The sequence below is a fragment of the Protopterus annectens genome, chromosome 14.part0 (assembly GCF_019279795.1).
Source record: "Protopterus annectens isolate FY-2018-M chromosome 14.part0, PAN1.0, whole genome shotgun sequence".
Classification (NCBI taxonomy): Eukaryota; Metazoa; Chordata; order Ceratodontiformes; family Protopteridae; genus Protopterus; species Protopterus annectens.
This window is the reverse complement of record NC_056748.1, coordinates 177,902,987-177,924,438: the sequence shown is the minus strand read 5'-3', so window position 1 is coordinate 177,924,438 and position 21,452 is coordinate 177,902,987. Positions and strand designations below refer to the sequence as shown.

Here is a 21,452-nt window from a genome sequence, read left to right as displayed (position 1 = left end):
TGCCATCTTTATTGTTAAGATGAACTTCCAAGATCAGCAATGGGACAACTGATATTCCTTGTTTCCACTCGTAACCTTGTTTGTGCCACTCTTTTTCATTTTTACACTTAAAGTATTCTCAGCAGAATGTGTTTCATAAATGTTTCCTGCAATACATTTTTATATTTGCTGTTAATAATTTCTGTAATCTTCATTTGTTTTGCTAATTTTGTAGTTGCAAACGCCAGCCTCATTTGCACAGAGTGTTCAGGAGCTGACAATTGCCCTGCAGAGAACTGGTGATCCTGCCAACCTCACCAGGCTTCGATCATATCTTGATCTGCTTGCAAAGATTGATCCCAGTCCAGGTGGGTACTTTTGAATGTTTTAGTGTATGAAAGTGTAGAGCACTAGTACTAACACTCTGCTAGCCCCACTACAGTATTGGTTGAAATAAGAGTAATCAGATTTTTTTAACATATCGTTGCTCTTGGAGTAAGAGAAATGCATTGCTTACATTAATTCTCTTGCATGTTTATTTTACATTGCATGTGAAGTGTTATAGGAATGTACCTTTTCTTCCATTAAGTTTTTAGTTGTGTTTATTCTGAATGCTCAGGCTAGGTCCTCCTACATGCAAAATAAAAAAACTGGGTTGGTTTGCTTCTGTTTGAGACATTACAAAAGCTGATTTGAATGTCTGATGCTCCATAATTATCCAAGGGAAGTTTTTTTTTTTCATTTTTCTGCCTTATTTACACTGCACGTAACTTGGCTAATCCTGCTGAATTTCTCTTTTGACTGCTTTTCCCACTTAGTTCACTGTTTCAATTGTTTACTCCTACTTAGTGTGGAAGCTATCTTAGTACATTAATTACTTCTGTTTCTGGGTAGCCTAGCATTAATTGGTTGAATTTACAGCTGTTTTCTTTTCATTTGATTCCATCCATCCACTCACAACCCCTTTTTCCTATTTTTGCACACGTGGGGTCGGAGTGTCACTTCCACACAGACAGTTATCTAGAACCAAGGTTTACATCGCTGGGTGTCTAGCCCTGCCACAGTAGTAATTCTACAACACACACACACACACACACACACACACACTCACACGCACACTCTCCTTTGGGCAGTCTAGAGGGTCCATTACATCTACTGCATGCCTTTGGAATGTGGGAGGAAACCAGATTACCTGGAGGAAACCCACTTGAACACAGGGCGGGCATGCAGATTCCACACAGAAGGCACTGCAGCCGAGAATTGAACTCGGGAACCTCTTGCTATGAGGTGCTGGAGTAATTGTATCTGGATAGTGGTTTCATTGCACAAAAAACGTTTTTTTTCCATAGTCATCAGTGTATGAAATAATCCTTTCTTTCTCACAGGGATGACTTCTCAGCCAGCACTGAATACTGAATGTTAACTTTTTTTTTGCTGATTTGTGTCGACTGGCATAGACTTGCTACCTACTATGTAGTCTTTCTTCCTGCTCCCTCCCCACACCTATTTTATCCTCAGGTTTCCAAAAATAACAGCACTGGTCAGTGTGGAGAAAACTGCATTCAATCTATCATACCATTGCCAGCTTTCTTGCACCTGCAAACTAATGCAGTCTAATTACCATATGCTCACTGAAAGTGAACTCCTGATTAACCATGTTGATTCCAACCACAAGAGGTGTAAGCACATAGCTACAAATGCAATATGTTCTTGCTGTATTAGTATTAGTCAGACACTCATGCTATTAAGAAATCACTAAGTCTCCTAGAACTCGAGTAGGCATCAGCAACCCCCACCCCACCCCTCGTATAGATCTGTCTTCAGCATGTAGTAAAACAACAAAACATTCCTGAGCCTAACAAGAATAGATTAGCTTCTGGAAACATCCTATGAATTGGTGACTCCATTGTTAGGCACACTTATTCCATATTCACTAGTCTAAAAAATGACAAGTTTACAGTCATCTCTCTACTGGGAAACAATATCGTTGATATTTTGGTAGCCCATAAAACCGTCTCCTTCAGTAAATATAACTATGACATGATCACAGTCCATGCTGGAGTGAACTATCTGGCATGAAAACCCATGCAGACGGACTTTGTTAGAATTTGCTATACTTGTTCCCATGAAGGATAAAACTCTAGTCTTGAATGGTGTCCTCCCTCATCGAAATTATGTCTAAATTCAAATAAATGAGTTGGTGTCATTCCATGGTGTGAAGTTTGACAGTGCTGCTTGCTGTACCAAGGGTGATGTAAACCTCTCTTTTAAGAGCTTCTGCATAAGTCAACAATACCAGTATCTACAGCATGTGCCATTCTGCATTGCTAGCACTGTTAGCAGCTGCAGCAGTTGATGTAGGCCAGCTAAACCAACTGTGGTATATGCTGTTCTGTACTGCTCACACCATTATATGAAACTGCCTGCTTGTGATAACATCTTCATTTTTAATGAGTCATTCTCTGTGCACCCATTATTTGTATATAGGCTTGTCAGCATTGCCATTGTCTATATGAAGTGCCGTTCTGTTCTTCCAAAAACATTGATTAAAAAAGCCACTTTGTATGAGCAATGCTTTTGATTAGGAGGTGGTGCTCTGTGGAAATGACTCCTTATTTTTAGTGAAGTGCAAGACATAATCACTGCTGACTGTAACTATCAATCTGTAGATGTTGGCAATCTAGATAAAGGCTCTTGAAAAGTAAGTATGTCTGAACAACTAATTAGCTTGAAATATGTAATGTAAACTCTCAGTTAACCAGAATTCAAGCAACCGACAAAAAAAAAAAAAAAAAAATTGAAGAAAACCAGTACAATTTTCATGTGTTGTACTTTCTGCACCCCCCCCCCCACCCCCACAGAATGTTTTTAGACTTGTAGAGTTTTAAAAAAGGGAAGATAAGAATAGATTCCCTCTCTCTCCAACCTGAGAACAAGTCATACCAAACAAATAGCATTAGTCAGGGTTATTTTTGATAGTAACTCTCAAGCAACCGGAAACTACAGTTATTAGACATCTACCAATCCCCATGGGTGCAGGTTACTGTATATCTATAATAGTATAACTCCTCCCACTTCCAGAAGGATTGTGGGTGCCATCACTCAAACACAAGTTTGAAAAACAGAATGACAAAATTACAGGAAAAAGAAAAGTGATAATCTTAGCGACTTTTGCTTCTTCAGCCTTGAGCAAATATACTTTGCAGTCTGATGAAGCCAAAAATGTCATGAAGGCATACTGATCTGATATTTATCTTCTTTCCGTTCATCACTGATGGGTTTGGTTCCGAGCCGTCAGAACCAAGTTGGCCTAATACCAAGCTCGCGCCAGCCAAAAACTCTCGAGCCAAGCTTCTACCCACAATGCTCTTCTCCCTGTTACCTCCAATCTAGTTTGCCACATAGCTGTAAAGACGCGTTTCAGCCGAGCTCTCAGCTAAGTGGAAACTTTCTGATATCTTGGGAAAAATGTCATTTTTCTACTTGATTGTGATTTATATTCATAACTCTCTATATTTACAGTTAGATTTAGACTTTTAACTCCTACTTCTACCCGGTTGGTAATCTTTTAAGTACCATTGGTACGGCCTTCTCTCTTTACCTTTGTGGTAGTCCCTGAATATTATTGCTGGTATTTATTCTCTTTCCATTTTCTGTCTAGTTGTGTGTTTTTGACTTTTTGATAGATATTGTGTGTATTTAGATAGGTCTAGACGTAGAAAAAGCCAAACTTACAATTTTTTCTAAAACCTTGATTGTTGTGTTTAGCTTTTCATGATGTCTGATAAAAAGGGTACATCAGGTTTCAAACTTACTTCGTGTAACAGTAAACTTGTGAATAGTGACTCTCACGATGATTGTGTTTATTGCTTGGCGGTGCCCCATTTTTCGGTGCAACCTCCCTGTGTGATTTGTCAAAGTTTCAGTCAGCGCACTCTTAACAAGAGCAAGAATAAATTAATACTGAAGGGCCTACTTAAGTCGCCCTTTTCAGTGGCCCTTTCTGCAATGGAGGATGTTCATCTTGTTTCACTGCTGCAGTCATTACACTTGGGTTATCCTGCCATCAGGCGGTCCCGCAGTCGGCCAGAATTCCAAAGTCTTGGTCTGGCGTCAGTTGCTTTCGCCTATTCCCTGACGTCAGTGCGCCAGGGGTATATAAGATGCAGCCGATGCCATTTTCTTCAGTCTTTCTTGCCGTGCGGTTCCTGAAGCAAAAGCAGTTCGCAAGTGCTGGTCGGTCGACTCCTGAAATTTTCGAAGTCAAATTTCAGAACCGAAGTCTTAAATAAAGCTAATTACCCCATTGGGGAAACCTTTTCTTGCCTCAGAACGATGTCAGTAAAAGTTAAAGGACAACTACGGTAAACTGCCTATGATTTCTGTGTTGAAACGTTATTTCTCCCTCTTGCTAATTATCCCGTTTTGGTAAAATGTCATTTGGTATCCATGTATATATTTTTTCTACTGTTTTTCATTTTACTGGTGATCGTTTATCGGTACTGCAAACCATTTTAAAGTCAAAGTTGCTCTTGCGCCTGTTGTTTTCCACGACAATTCGCCCATCAGAAAGCGAGTACTTTTCTGTTGAATTTACTTCTACACGCCCACTCTTCTGTGTTTTCGCCCGGGCGAGACTAGTTGTGAATCGCAGTGTCATTGTGTTATCTTTGCTGCTTATAAGTGCACCACATGTTAATATTGCAGTAGTATGTCTGGTTGTGGTGATCGATTTAATTCTATCTGCATTAAAATCATTAAAGTGCTAAAAAAAGAAAGTGACTATCTTAAATGCAGCAGTAACTGCAGCATCAGCTCGGTAATGTTCTGAAATCATCCCTTCCTTCATATCTCTAAACGAAAAAACAACAATATAGCGCATGACTTTCCCATCATTTGCATGTAATCGTGCCCATCTAAGTGCATAAAACAAGTCTGAAAAACAGGCAGGAACTTCTTTCTTATGAATCTGTTCCCGCACGTCTTTGTTTCTGCATCGGATCATTCTGTGGCTATGGGCTTTACAGATATTCATTACATACTTTAAGAGCTGCCGTTTTGTGTGAAAATTAATTTAGGAGAACTTCTGGAACGTCCTGCCTTTTACCTTGTTGAGTAGTCCCGAGATTTGTTGAATGCGTAATAATAATTACTGAAGGCATATAGTAAGTTATACACAGTTGAGGGCATTAGAATCCGCCTTTGCCAAGGACCGGCTTTATCTTCAGTGAGTAAGCATATTTCTGTAAGTAACGTCTATCTTATTTTCTTTTGTTAAAAAAAAAAAAAAAAACTTCTTGTTTGGGCGGGAGCTGTTGCCGTAGATTTGAAAACGGCTCCATGTTTTATGTGGTGGCCTTTTAGCCAATTTTTCAGAATGCTTTTTGTGCCTTTTGTAGAGTGACAAAAGATGGGCGAGACTAGTTGTGAATCGCAGTGTCATTGTGTTATCTTTGCTGCTTATAAGTGCACCACATGTTAATATTGCAGTAGTATGTCTGGTTGTGGTGATCGATTTAATTCTATCTGCATTAAAATCATTAAAGTGCTAAAAAAAGAAAGTGACTATCTTAAATGCAGCAGTAACTGCAGCATCAGCTCGGTAATGTTCTGAAATCATCCCTTCCTTCATATCTCTAAACGAAAAAACAACAATATAGCGTATAGGTACTGTATGTAATGCTCTGTACCAATTGCTTCCTTTATAGCTCTCAATGTTCTTGTTAAGCAATCGGGAACAACCTTAGAGTGGAACAGCCTAATATCAGAATTAGTTTTTAAATATTGTGCTAGTTTTCTTGAAAGATTAATACAACAACAATGCCACAAAGTTCCTTTTTTCCTTGGATCAAGGAAACTGTCTGTCAGCAAGATTTCTGATGTAGCACAGCTTCACAGATGCTAGCCTACTTCCCATATCAGTTGTATAACTTTCAGCCTCTAATTTCCACAACTAGACACAGATAATCAAAGCAATTTTTAAAGTTATTAGTACGGATAAACTAACAGATTAAGAGGATGTGAATTAATTCAATTTCGGAAGTAAAGGAAGTCAGCAACTCCTCAATCGGTTATGTGTAATTCACCAACTTTGTTCATTTTTCTTTCTTTTTTGTAGCATTACTTATTGCCAAGTAAAATAAATATAATAAGGTGCAATGGTGCAGCAGTGTAGTACCAGGTTCATAAACGAATGCCGATACTGCATTTGCGGTCTCGGTAATGCGCTAACGCGCCTAGTTTAACTGTAGCAAACACTTTTTAAATTAGTAGAAGGCATCTTGCTTTTTTTTTTAGTCAAAACCTTTATTTATAAATTTATGTTTGGTTTGTTTGTGGTTTTTATGCCATTGGAAATGCGGTGGTTTTCTTTACAAGGCACCAGATTACCTAAATACATATCTGGAAAAAGAGAGAAAAAGTTTTGCATAAGCATGCATTTTCTGGACAGCTTTTGCCACTGTTGACTAACTGTACTCCTCCCTAATGAAATTCATATATTGAACAAGGGACAGGGTTATAACTTATAAGCAATATCGGTAGAGTAATGTTCTGTACCACATGTTTCCTTAATGGCTGTCAGCAACTTTGCACAAAAAATGGGGCAAACTGATGTTAGAATGACAGACTCTGAAATATTTTTTTAACTATTACTTTAATTCTTTTGAAAAGCTAATAGAACAGGCTTTCAATCACCATGCATGCTCTAAACAAGAAGTAAAAAATGTTTCTGTATGACATTAGTGGGAGTGCATAGTAAAGTGTTGGGGGTGCTGTCTACCTTAACATTCCACTACACTTTTGTAAAGGTGGAAGGCTGCTAACCACTTTTCCAGGAGAGATTTGCAGTTGTAAGTCTGGTAACCTCAGCTCAAGTTCATGTATATTTGTGTTCCTTGGCATAATTAACATTATGGAGGGAGCACAGTCTGTTTGATTAGCATTCTTTGCTTGCTGTCAGAGGGTTGGTGCTTATTGTAGTATAACTGGCATGATGCTCATTTTTTAAGTGAGAATTTTCTGTCCGGTGGTTGCAGGTTATTAGCAAATTGTACTGCATTGATGTGTAATCAGTCTGCATTGATGTAATTTCACTTTTGGGTATCTGTAGCGCTTGAACATGGCTACCAGTTGCAACTAGTTTTAACAGTCAGGAGCGGCCTTAGGTCAGCTGGTGCCCTAGGCAAAAGGGCACCACGGCACCCCCCACCACACCACCCACGGCACTAACGGCAGTAAATGGCATTTATGAACCCCTCTTTCCTTTCTAGACAAGAAATACAACCGAATATATCGTGTTAACCCAACAGAATCATGTATTTTATAGTGACCGTTATCCCAACCCCATCATAAAAAGGGAGAGCTGTACACAGACTTTCGCAAGTTTTTTGCATGGCTTCGAGCTTGAACAAACTGCAGGAAAGTATGGTTCCATCTTTCACTTCATCTAAGCTATAGAGTGATGGATTTGCATTTAAAATTGTTCAGAGCGTGTCCCATGACTTGTATTTGAAACTGCTGTTCTTATTCCCAAAGGCTTGGTTACATAAGGGGCAAAGGTTCATCTTGCTCGTGCATCTCACACAGAACTTACAAGTATGACTTTCATTAATATTTTTGTTCTTAAAATACTCAGAAGAATGGCCACAGGCTGCTGTCCGTTCAAGGAAGCAATTAATTGGGAATCACCAGTTAAAACGAATATAATTTTACACTGTTAAAATAGAAATATTTGAGTGAAAAATGTTAACTGCAGGTAATACACACTATTGCTCTATATTAATAAGTAAAGGCACAAAAAAAGTTAATCCTTGGGAGAAAATGTCAAAAAAATTATGGTACAGTGAAGCAGTTCCCATGTTCCACCCGCCCTCGTCTTCTATGCCTGTTTTTGCACATGTTCTTCAAAGTTTTAAACCAGAGAGAGATCATCGGTCTCCATAGCTCTCAACCTCTTAAAAGTAAGAAATCTGGACAGAGCCATAAAAAGTGATACAAATAGGGGCAATTTTGAAATATTGCTCTTACAAACTTAGAAAGTAGACAGAATAACAGGTTTTGCATTAGCATGAATTTTCTGAAGGGTGTGAAGTCTAAAACTCAAATGTCTGTCATTATTTTCTAACTTCAGTCTTTAATGATTTGCCAGAAAGCCACAATTTTATGAAAAATGGACCAAAAATATAAGGCAAAATGGTCTCCTGCTTCTTTTGGCTCATCTGAACTTTTACACGTTTTATCTGTATATCCGCAAAACACATTTTGTACTTATCTCCCATCTTCCATGTTCTTCATTTATACACTACCTACCTGCCCCTTATCTTTTATTATTTCTCTCCTATGGATGTATGGGCAGACAGATTAATGGATATGTCTTAACTGTGCTTTTTGTAATCACATTATGGTGCATGTAGTTCTAAGCCTCAGTGGTGCAGCGGTGGCGTTGTTGCCTCGCAGCAAGGGGTTCTCCTGATCAATTCTCGGCTGGAGCGCCTTCTGTGTGGAGTCTTCACGTCCTCCCCACGGTAGAGTGTCATTCAAAAAACATGCTTAGAATGGGCGTGCCTTCGTTGAAGGTTGTTCATCAAGCTTGCAACTCAGCACTCGTAAAAAATCTACTGCCAATCATTAGCAGACTGGAGTTCCGCTGTGGCGGCCCTAATCGGAAAAGCCGAAAGAAGAACAGATTATTTTTATTTTTAGTTATATTTTTATTTAGGTAGGATTGGTATTGTTAATTCTACTATCATTTTCTTGTCACATGCTATGTTAGGATATCACTCTTAAAATACTGTTAGGTCTGTTCATGGTGAACTTCATAAACTGTTGTTGCAGGCATTCAAACTTTTATCACAGGTACAAGGTAGCTTGCTGTTTGATAGTACCATTCTTGTAAATATTTTCTTGTTTTTTAACATTGGAAATCGTCTTTCTCTGATGGGTGCACAGCTTATATGGTAATAGTATTGCGTGTCACATTACTGAGAGAGTAGCTCAGCTCTCCCACGATTATATTGGTGTGGTGAGAACAGAGTTTCCAACTGGGTGAGGTGGGAACCATCAGCTTCCGATCTGAATAAACTTACTTCATGTGTGATATAATATAGTGCTACTTCATTGAAAGGGTGGTGAAAATGTGGCGTGGGTGCTAAAGTAGATGAAGAATACCAAATGTGCCATTGTAATTTTGTAAGACCATGGGATGGCTGGAAAGGGTGAGGTGATGTGCTACATGTAACAGTCTGCAAGCTGAGTAGACCAAGTTGTGTCCCATCCTGTGCATAATACTGTCTGTACCATTTTTTTTTAACTTGGATAAAAGGACATTAGATGCACAATGTTTGCTAGTACTGAGTACCATCCCTTAATGAACTACATAGTAATTGATCTTAAATGCTTAGAATTGCAGGTAGTTTGTGTAGATTTCAGTTGTTTTATTGGCTACTACCATAGAGGACAGACTAGTTCACTTAACTAGTAATACTGCTCCATTTATTACTGTGACAGTGTTTTTCTGTTGGTTCCCCTAAATTTTGTGGAAAATATTAATGTTTAAAGTTCAGTAAAATGGAGAGTAATTTTAGTTTGGTGCATATTAGAACAGTTTTAGTGCTTGAAATGTGTAATACTAGCTGGACACCCCTGTAGCTTTTACAATTGCATATTTAAAACCATTGAAGGCTTACATTAATGACTTTTAATTTTTTATCTGCCTTATGTTTTACCTTACTTTGTTACCTAAACTAATTAGATACAAAGCAAGCATTCATTCTTTTCATTCTGTGGGACTATGAGGACACAGAACACTGAAGTGGCTTTATTTAGTGCAATTTCAATTTTTATGCTGATTTATCTACTTGGACAGAAGAAAAGGTTAAGCAAGAGAAATGGATGTAATTGTTTTATTCTGTTTAGTCGGTCATTTCTTTTTAATTGAATACAGTTAGCATAACAGTTTGCACCCCCTTCCAATTACTGCCTAAAGTATAATGCTAAATGAATGAATGAATGACTAAATTTAGTATTAAACTTCTGCACACCTACGCATAGTGGTCAAGTGGTCGCTGGTGAATATGGTCACTTGGGTAAATCTCATGTCTGTGCCTCTGCATACTGCTAAAGGAATGAAGGTGTCAATTGGGAAAATGGTTCATTGGCAGGCTTGGACATGCCAAGCAATATTACTGAACAGATTGCTTGGATAATTGTTTGATTTTTACTGGTTGTGCAGATTTGCTCGCTTATGAATACATCTGCATATGTGAACTCACTACTAAATGGGGTCACTAGGTTCATAGGTAGGTACTACGCTATTGGCCACAGGGCCTATATAAGCATACCCAAATGGTGACATGGCTTCTGCAATCCAAGAAATTTATTTTACTGTGCCCCTGTCATGCAGAGACACAGAAGTGATCCCCAGCGTGAATTTCCTATCTCCCATCCAATCATCAAGATTTTTCTGGAAGAGTTATAATGAGGAGCTTTGTTTGATATAGTTCAGAGTATGGGAAGTCTCTGGGATAGGAATCTATCACTCCAGCATGTTTTGTTTATTGTGGTGACAAGGATGTTCATCGTGCATACAGCTGCAGTAATCACAGATGGGTTTTCAGCCGTCAGGCGGTCCCTCGGTCGGCCGAATTCCAAAGTCTTGGTCCGGCGTTGGTTGTCGTCGCTTACTCTTCTGACGTCAGGAAGGCCAGAGTATATAAGACACAGCCGACGCCATGTTCTTCAGTGTTTTTTGCCGCGCGGTGCCCGAAGCAGGAGCAGTTCGCAAGTGCCGGTCGGCCAGCTCCTGAACTACGAAAATATTTGGAACCGAAGTCTTCATTAAAGCTAAGTACCCCGTTGGGGAAACTTTTCTTGCCTCAGACCGATGTCAGAAAAAGTTAATAATTGTATTTCTTGTGGGAAGCAAATACCGCATAAGGATTTCCATTCCCTTTGCATACCTTGTTTGGGCCCAGACCACGATGTCTCGGGCTGTCGCTTTTGCACTACTTTCAATAAACGCACTATCAAGCGTCGGGTGGAGTTCGCCCAACACTATTTTGGTAAAGCTTTTGACTATAAAATGTCGTCGGACACTCCGACTACCGTTTTATCCAAAAAACGCAAGGAAAAGGACCGACACGCGAGGCCCCCGGTCTCTGCTGACACCACGCCGAAACAGGCTCCACGTGGTCCGGTTCTCAGCGAGACGCCTTTGCAGTCCCTGACTACCGACGACACTTCTTTGGCGGTGTCTTCTGTACCCGAGACCGCTGGGTCCTCGGCCCTTTCCCAGACTACAACCGAAGCCCTGGCTTAAGTCGAGCCTACTAATGTGGGCAGGTCCACCTCCACCCATGTTGTATTTAGGCCTTCATCTTCTTTTTCTATTAAGGCCTTTACTAAATCCAAAGCAGCCAGGCATCAAACTAGGCCTGCTGCTCAAGGCCCATCTCCTGGACACATGCCTAAGAAACACATGCTTAAAATGGCTGAGGATCTAATTACTCTTATCAGAGGTTCTCAGTCCCCTCCTGACAAGAGACCCAGAGTGGAGGAAGAATCCCCCTCTTCTGATCAGGGATCCATTTTATCAGAACATTCTGATGCAGAGGTACACTCATACTCCCCTTTTGAGGATTCGGATGCAGAACAGTCCATTCCTTCTGTATCCCCCCCTGAGGATTTTTCTTTGGGGAAACCTTGCACACCTTGAGGGAACATTTCCATTGGGAAGGCCAAGACTTTTCAGATTCCAAGAAAAGACTTAGGGAATTTCTTTGGTTACCTCAGCACAGACCTCTGGCTATACCTCCTGTTTTGGAGGTACTGGATGATGTCTATTCGGAGGCTTGTCTTAACCCTGATTCTCTGCCTCCTGCACCAGTAAAGCCTGATAGATATTACAGAGTACCCAGTTCTCACCAATTTCTCTACAAAGGCCATAATGCTGACCCTGAAACCATTTCACAAGGCCCTAAGGGATTAAAGGCCTCCACTGCCAAGAATCCACTTCCTGCAGAAAGGGAATCTAGATCTTTAGAAAGGTGGGGTAAGAAGGGTATATACCTCGGCCACCCTAGCCATGAGGGCCTTAAACTGTCAGTTTCATATGATTAAATATCAACAGTTTCTGTTATCACAATTAAAAAACAAAATGTCTCAACCTGAACAACCAGATTTAAGAGTTACAGGATATGTTGCATAGTTCAGAGCAAGTGGGTAAACACACCTTACAATGTGGTTATGATGCCCTAGAGGCCTCCAGTAGAGCGGCTGCTACAGGATCAGTCATTCGCAGCCATGCCTGGCTTAGTTCTCCCTTGAGCCACCCAGGAAAAAGGAGCTAGGGACGCTACCCGTGTATAAGAACAAACGGCGAGATTGAACAATTTCACATTAAGAAGTTATGTTCTTGCCATAACATTCCATGTGAATTGTTCATCTCGCCTTTGTTCTTACACCCCCCCCCTCCATCCCCCGTCCTGTGGTCTGGGAGACCGGGTTCGACTGAATTCCTTTTCAGTCTTTTCTAGATATTGTTAGCATTCAGCTTATTATTGTACATTAGTAATGGCATCTTTTCTCCTCTATTTGAGGGCAGGGTTCCAGACAGTGTGTAGTATCTGTTTATAAGTGTTTAAGACACAGTTCTAAAGGGATTCTTCTGGTATAGCAAACTAGATCTGAGGGTAAGCACCTGAGGATCATGGAATATTACTGTGCCTCGAGCTTTCTCGAAGATGCGGAGCTAGTGATGCGGCCGACTTGGTGCCGAGGATCGGCTCCGGACCAGTGTGCAAGAAAAAAGGCGAGATGAACAATTCACATGGAACGTTATGGTAAGAACATAACTTCTTATTAGCTACATCTGAAATCTAAAAAGGAACACCCAACTATGCCGAGCATGTAGTGACAGAACGTCTCATACTAAACCTGAGGAAATTGTCAACCTGCTAGCTGACAGATTTGGCACAAACTTCACTCCCCTGGCCCCAGCAGCCATACCCTAAAGCATACATGACACCAGTCCTTTACCTAGTATCTTTAAAGCGCATGTCATGTCCGTGCTGTCCAAGGCCAAAAACACAGCCAATCTAAAACAAGACCTAGTGGAACCACTTGGCACTCTTTAACCTCAGCCTGAGCACTGACTTTGTTCTAGCAGAGTGGGGAACAGCAGCAGTAATCCCTTTGCACAAAGTAGGTCCAAAAAGTGCCCCTGGGAGCTATAGACCCATAAGCCTAACCAGCCTTATCTGCAAGGCCATGGAAAAGAATCCTCACTGACCTCCTCAACAAGGACATGGGCGACCTTCAACTTCTTGAGCCGGCCCAGTTTGGCTTTAAGGGTCGATCATGCTTATTGAACCTGGTGGTCTTATTCTAGAATGTCACCAAAGTCCTGGATGAAGGCAAAACAGTACATGCAGCCTATCTTGACTTAGCCAAGGTTTTTGACACAATAGCCCACTCGGGTATCATTCAGAAACTCTCCCAGCTGGGGATCAGCCCATATGTCACTAGATGTGTAGCTAGTTGGCTCACTGACAGAACCCATGCCATCAAAGTTGGAGATTCCACTTCTGCCAGTAGACCAGTTACCTGTGGAGTACCACAAGGGTCTGTGTTGGGCCCTCTACTGTTTGGAATCTGTTGATCTAATGAGTAAAATTGATTTATTTGGATGTAACTACAGCCAAGCAAGGAACAAGTCTAACCACCAGTATTCATAAAAAAGAATGTCATCCCCCCACATATTTGCATAATGATAGTATGCATCCAGAACATATTTTTAGTAATATCATAAGGGACAGGCTATGAGGACCTCATGCCTATCCTTTAATGACAAGGACATTCAGGATGGACTATGCCGTCTACAGGATGACTTTAAGGGTAGATGGTATGGGCCTGTGGAAATTGACAAGGCATGTAGTGTAGTAAATAAGAAAAGACGAGGGAGGGCCAAGCCCTGTTTCTCACAACAAAATGATACAGCTGAGTATACTGAAAGTAGATCTTTGAAAATGCCCATGGTTATTACTTGTACAACAGAGGTGAATAGGATTAGGAAAGTGGTCAAAAGTAACAGGCACATTTTGCACACTAATGAGAAGGTAAAAGAGCTGAGAGGCCAGCAACCTGTTTTCATGTATAAAAATAAGAAGAATCTTAAACAGCGTTTGTTATCCTAGATTATATCATAATCTAGGGGAAAGGCAGTGGGGTACACGTAAATGTCAGGAGTGTGCATATTGTAACTATATTGATCAGTCTATGTACTATCAGTCTATGTTTCAGTAGACTGCAACACAGTGTTATTTATGCAGCACACTGTGTTTCATGTTTCAAATTTTATATAGGCAAAACCAACTGGAAACTGAGAGAGTGAGTGAGGGATCATTTGTATTGCACGAGAAGTGGGAATGATTGTAGTGCTTTAGCAAAACACACACTAACAAATGGCAACACAAATACATTTGTATTACAAGTTCTACAAGTTGTGAATGTGAGTATGAGGGGGGGGATTTTAGTAAATATTACTGTAAATGCAGAATTACAGTGGATTTTAAGGTTAGGAACGCACAGGGGGATGGGTCTGAATGACCATGTACCCCTAAAACCAGTATTAAAAGAAAAGAAGATAAATGTACTAATGTTCTTCGTGTTTCACTGTTGGTCATTACAATTGGGTTATCCTGCTGGCAGGCTACCCTCAGTCGGTCTGAATTCCAAAGTCTAGGTCCGGCGTCGGTTGCCGTCACCTCTTCCCTGACATCAGTGCACCAGGGGTATAAAAGATGCAGCCGATGCCATTTTCTTCATTCTTTCTTGCCGTGCAGTGCCCGAAGCAGAAGCAGTTCGCAAGTGCCGGTCGGCCGACTCCTGAGATTTTCGTGTTTGAATTTCAGATCCAAAGTCTTCATTAAAATCTTCATTACTTCTCACCAAAGCAGCAAAGATTTCAATAGCAAATTCCCACCTTATCTCCACCCTACTTTTTATGCCTGTCCAATATATACCAACCTAAGGCAATGCGATCTAAACAAGCTAGAGACTTGTTACAACAAAATCGCCAAATTCGCCACGGGCATCCTACTGTAGTCACCACTGTCTCTCACTTGCTGAACTGGGCTGGCTTGAACTCCCTCACCTCCTTCAATGGTATCAACTCTCACTCGCCCACAAACTAGTAAATCATCCACTAAATGTCCCATCCCTCCAGAATCTACTCCAACCGTATCGCACCACCAGACCACTAAGATCCAGCAACAAAAATCACATGCAGATCACTAAAGCCAATAACTCTGCTGGTGAAGCACTATTCTCTTGCACCATAGCCAAATTATGGAACTCCCTCCCACCCACAGTTACCTCCATACCATCATGCACCCACTTCAAAACTTTACTAAAAGCGCACCTAAAAACATGCTGGCTATGCCCTTGCAACTCCCACTCTAATATCACCCTCGCCATCCAACCACTACCTTTCTTTCCACTCCACTAACTACCTTGATTATAGCAAGCTCAGGTGCTCATAAACCAGTACTTATTATACAGCAGGAACTTTTAATGTTTGTTATGTACTTCACAGATAAAGATTCTAGTTGTCTACTGATGTACTATGTTCTTCATCTGTAAATATGTTGTAAGTAATTGCTATGTAAATTGTTAATCGCTATGTAATCCAATGCAACTACTGTCTGTTTATTTTAACTGTGGAGCTTTTCTCCCCAGGCCTCCGCTGAAAATGGACGTAGGTCCAGTTGGACACTCCCGGTCAACAAATAAAAATAAATAAATAAATAAAAGCTAAGTACCCTGTTGGGGAAACTTTTTTCTTGCTCCAGACCGATGTCAGAAAAAGTTAATAATTGTATTTCTTGTGGGAAGCAAATACTGCATAAGGACTTTCATTCTTACTGTATTCCTTGCCTAGGCCCTGACCACAGTGTTGCTAGTTGTCGGTTTTGTGCTAGATTTAGCCAACGCACTATTAAGCGTCGGTACGATTTTGCAGTTCACTGTTTTGGAAGAAGTTTTAATTATACGATGTCATCGGATAGCCATCCGACTACCGGAATTCACAAGAAACGCAAAGAAAAGAACAGGCATCCGAGGTCCAAAACCGACGACGAGGCTTCTAAACCAGTCGCCGGTTTTCAGTGAGGCTCCTTCGCAGCCCCTGACTCCCGCTACTTTAGACCCGCAGGCTGCTACCGACTCCCACGTGGAGCCGACTGGGCCTCTGGATACTCAAGGTATTGGACCTTCGGAGACTATTCCCTCAGATGGGTCCAGAGCTGCTGAACAGTCATCGGCTTCTGAGGGTGTTTTCAGACCTACTCAATTATATGTTAAAACGACTTCAGCTTCAAAGGCAACGACTGAAGCACCTTTAAAGACAAAGAAACAAGTACAGTAGCCTCGTGGACAGGCCTCCATACCCAAAAAAACAGATGCTCAAAATGGCCGAAGACTTAATTACTTTGATCAGGGGTTCCCATCCCCCTCCTGATAAAAGGCCTAGGCAAGAGACAGAATGTGAATCTTCAGATCAGGTTTCCATTTCATCTGATTCCTCTTCTGATCAGGAATACTCTCTTCCTCTCTGAGGATTCTGATGCTGAAGAATCTATCCCTTCAGCCTCTCCTCCTGAGGATTACTCTTTTGGGGAAACTTTGAATACCATGAGGGAGCATTTCCACTGGGAGAGCCAAGATTATTCAGAATCTAAGAAAAGGCTCAGAGATTTCCTTTTACTACCACAACACAGTCCCCTAGCTATTCCACCTGTGTTAGACATTGTAGATGTATTTTCAGAGTCCAGTCTGACCCCTGACTCCTTGCCTCCAGCTCCTGTTAAGCCGGACAGATACTACAGGGTTCCTGACTCTCATAAATTCCTTTTCAAAATCCCTGCTGCTGACCCAGAAACTCACTTTCAGGGTCCCAAAGGGGCCAAGGCTTCCACTGCAAAAAACCCTACCCCCCTCTGACAGGGATTCTAGGGCACTGGACAGATGGGGAAAAAACATTTACACTTCTGCTACCTTGGCTATAAGGGCTTTAAATTGTCAGTTTCATATGCTCAAATATCAGCAATATATTATGTCACTGCTTAAACAGAAAATGTTGATGATAAATTCTGAATGTGCAGAAAACAAAGAAATGCAGGATTTATTGCATGCAGCTGAACAAGTGGGAAAGCATACTTTGCAATGTGGTTATGATTCTCTGGAGGCCTCTTGCAGGGCCGCTGTTACAGGTTCTGTCATTAGGAGGCATGCTTTGTTAAAGGAACAAAATCTACCTGATGATGTTAAAGCAAAATTATTAGATGCCCCATTACAGCATGATACCTTGTCTGGTGTTAAAGCAAAAGAGGTGTTGAAAAAAATGGAGGACAAGGCTAAATCCATGCACAGTTAAGGATTTCTTACAGGTACAGCCACCCAGATTTAGCAGGAACTGGCCTAAAAATTGGTCCGTTCCAGTGTCCGACAGACCACAAAGGGGGCAGATACAGGTGTCCCAGAGGCAGATCTCAGCCCCAAAGCTCATACAGGCCTAAACAATGGGGTGCTCCTACCTCCAAAAGCGGAGAAGACAAATCACAACCTTACAGGAAACAGTCCCAATGACTTTCCTCTGCCAGATCCAAGCACTTTTCTTTTGGCAGCCCCCTTAGGGGGAAAACTAGCATTTTTTTCATCAAATTGGCAAATGGTTACCCAAGACAAATGGGTCTTGAACATAGTGTCACAAGGCTACAGGTTCTATTTTCACACCCTACCAAGGTTAAAAGGCATGCCAGACCTGCCACACAATCAATGGGCAGAGGCACAAAAGCAAATTACAGCCCTCATGGACATGAGGGCCAGTCAACAAGTACCACAACAAGAGCAGGGGCAGGGATTTTACACCAGACTTTTCTTAGTGCCCAGAAAGGACAAAACCTGGAGACCAATACTGGACCTGTCTATACTAAATGCGTTTCTGGAGGTTTCAAAATTCAAGATGTTGACTCTACAGCAGCTACTGCCCATGCTGGGCAAGAAGGCTTGGCTCGTAACTTTGGACCTAAAAGAGGCATACCTGCATGTCCCAATTAGACAGTCTTGCAGAAGATACCTCAGAGTCATAGCTGGCTCAATGCACTACCAATTCTCTGCACTGCCCTTTGGTTTATCTACTGCGCCCAGGGTCTTTACAAAATGCCTGGCACCAGTAATTGCATTTTGCAGACCAAAAGGAATTCAAATATATCCCTACTTGGACGACTGCCTTATTCAAGCAGAGAGCAAGGACATTCTACTAAAGCATCTGGCGTTTGTAAAAAGATTACTAATTTGCCTAGGGTACACAGTAAACGAAAAGAAATAAAAACTAGTACCCTCTCAAGAGATAGTATTCCTGGGTGCAAGCTTAAATACAACACCCCAGATGGCTCATCTCACGCCAGACAAAGGCAACTGACGTCTTACTTCGAAAGCATGGCAACAAAGACCCAGTTATCTGCAAGAAAAATTCTGCATGCTCTGAGCTACATGGCCTCCTGCATTCTGCTAATTCTGTATGCAAGACTGCATATGAGGAAACTACAATGGTATCTAAAAAGTGTTTGGACTCAACATTGCCACAGCCTGGAATCCTTAATTTCACTCATTCCCTGCCTGCAACAGGAGTTTTGATGGTGGGCACAGGCCTGTCACCACAACAAGGGACAGCCATTCACTTTACCCACAGCCAGGCAGACACTAACAACAGATGCATCAGATTATGCCTGGGGGGCCCACATGGCAGGAAAATGTATTCAGGGCATATGGCCCCCAAGCCAAAGGCATCTTCACATCAATCAAAAAGAGATGCTAGCTGTACAAAATGCCCTGACAGCCTTCAAGGACCTGCTTCATCCAGGACAGCTGCTGATAAAGACGGACAACACCACAGTCATGTGGTACATAAACAAGCAGCGGGGCACACATTCCTACCCCCTCTGCAGACAAGCCATGATTTTGTGGAACACAGCATTGACCTACCAAGTACACCTGCAAGCACAATTCTTGCCAGGAAAAACAAATGCTCTGGCAGACGAACTAAGCAGAAACCTCATGGATCCTCACGAGTGGAAACTAGATCCACAAATCTTCAGCATGATAACAAGGAAATGTGGATGCCCAGACATAGATCTTTTTGCCTCCCCTCACAACTGCCAACTTTAGAGATTCTGCACAAGGACTTATCACAAACATGGAAAGTGGATGCCTTGTCATTCAGCTGGAAAAACCTTACAGTATTTGCCTTTCCTCCACTGCCTCTCCTCCCCAAGGTACTCCTAAAGGTCAGACAAGAGAAGCCACAAATGATACTGATTGCCCCGGATTGGCCACGTCAACACTGGTACCCAATCCTAAGGGGCTTGTCCCAAGGCCCAGCCTGGACATTGCCTCAAATTCCTCATTTGCTGACCCAACAAAATAATCAGATCCTGCACAGCCAACTCAGAACCCTAAATCTAGCTGCATGGCGGATAGTGTAACCATTCAGAATACACCTCTCTCTAATGCGGTTATGGATGTTATATTGGAGGCCAGGAGGCCCAGCACCAGAAAATCTTATGCAGAAAAATGGAAGAGATTATGTGCTTGGAACCAGACACAAGGAATTGACACGCTTGCTCCAAATATTCCTCAGATTTTACAATATCTAACTGAGATGCTGGACAAAGGCCTATCCTTCTCATCAATTAAGATCCATGCCTCTGCCATTTCAGCTCATTACAATACAGACCCACCAATGTTTTCACGTCCATTGCTTAGGCAATTCCTCAGGGGGGCCAAAAACATAAGACCTCCAAGGAGAGCACCAATACCTGCATGGGACCTCAATTTTGTCTTGGAAAAACTCACACTACCTCCTTTCGAGCCAGCCAATACAGCTGGGATAAAATTCTTATGGAAAACAGCTCTGCTCCTAGCTATAACTTCAGCAAGAAGAGTCTCAGAGTTACAGGCATTAATGGCTGTGGAACCTTTTATTATCTTCCATCTGGACAGGGTTTCTCTAAGGACAAACCCAACATTTATGCCTAAGGTAGTGTCCAGTGTGGCTCTTAACCAAACCATTCATTTGCCTACTTTTTACCAAAACCCACAGAATAAAGGGGAGAGACTTCTGCATTCTTTGGACATACACAGATAGCTACGCTTCTACTTGGACAAAACTAAAGCTTTCAGAAAGACTGAGCAACTTTTAGTGGCATATGCTGCAGGATCACAAGGAAAGGCTATCTCAAAGCAGACTATTTCAAAATGGATAGGACACTGCATTCGTTTATGCTATTCACAACATGGCAAATCAGTGCCTAAGGGCATTAGACCACATGCTACCAGGGCAGCAGCCACCTCAGCAGCCTTCCTCAGAGGAGTACCAACCAAGGATATTTTGGAGGCTGCAACTTGGACTTCATTGCACACTTTTACTAAGCACTACCACTTACCTCTTTACTCTAAATCCAGAGCAGGCTTTGCCACTGCAGTTCTGCAGGGCCTTATAGCCACTCCTAATTCTATTTAGACCCATCCGCCCAACCTCAGCTTTGGGATTCAACCCAAGTGTAATGACTGCAACACTGAAACACTATGAACATATTACAGTTGTGTACCTACCATAAATGTAGATGTTCGAGTGTATTCACTGTTGCAGTCCAGGTTACCCACCCACCATCCCCCTTTCGTTGCTGGGACTTATCTGTACTACTTTATCCTATACAACCTATGTGGTGTATTTGCTTGTAGATGAAGGAATTGTTTATTTTAGTGCATGCTTTTATAAGCAGACTACAGACTACTAAGAGGTGACCTGTGTCTGGCATACAAGGCATCCTCTGACCCAGTACTGATGGGTTTACTGCACATCAGTAAGTGAGATGGAATTCGCCTAAGGATCAAAACCTCCTCAACAGAATGGTTTGGAGGGACAGATCTTTCTTGCAGAGGATAACCTTGTTCTGGAATAGACTCCCCATCCACATATGTTTAAGCTCATCCATGTCCATATTCAAGCGCAACTTAGATCTATGGATGAGAAACAGAAAATTTACCGCAGGACTGCCTTCTGTACTGCTAATGGACAAATGCAGGTCCTAAATGCTTTATCCCATGCGTGGGTCCACCTCGAGTTATTTATCGAACGTTCCCAGTTATTACATTAGGGGTAATGTATAATTATTGACAATGGGATGGTAAGGAACAAGACAAGACGAGCGTACACTGCAAAGTCCAACAAGGTTTAATAGCTGAGTAAAAACAAGCTTACAGCAATCAGTAGTCAGGTGCACACTCCGGTAACTGCCAAGCAATAAAAAGTTAAAAACGATTTGGCTGCACAGAATCCAAGTCACAAAGTGTAAAGCGCTTTTAGTTAGGAAACACTTCTCCTAACTTCTTCAGACAGTAGTGCTCAGAAAGAA

At 41.7% G+C, this 21,452-nt stretch overlaps 1 protein-coding gene across 1 annotated transcript in view; it reads left to right on the top strand.

The window, feature by feature from the left end:
* The window catches only part of RC3H1 (ring finger and CCCH-type domains 1), a gene marked incomplete in the record, with an annotated part of 3,590,040 nt that overhangs the window by 240,685 nt on the left and 3,327,903 nt on the right, over window positions 1–21,452 (top strand). Inside the window, 1 exon segment of the mRNA XM_044055940.1 lies at window positions 215–347. Within this exon segment, the coding sequence (XP_043911875.1) occupies window positions 215–347 (133 nt within the window).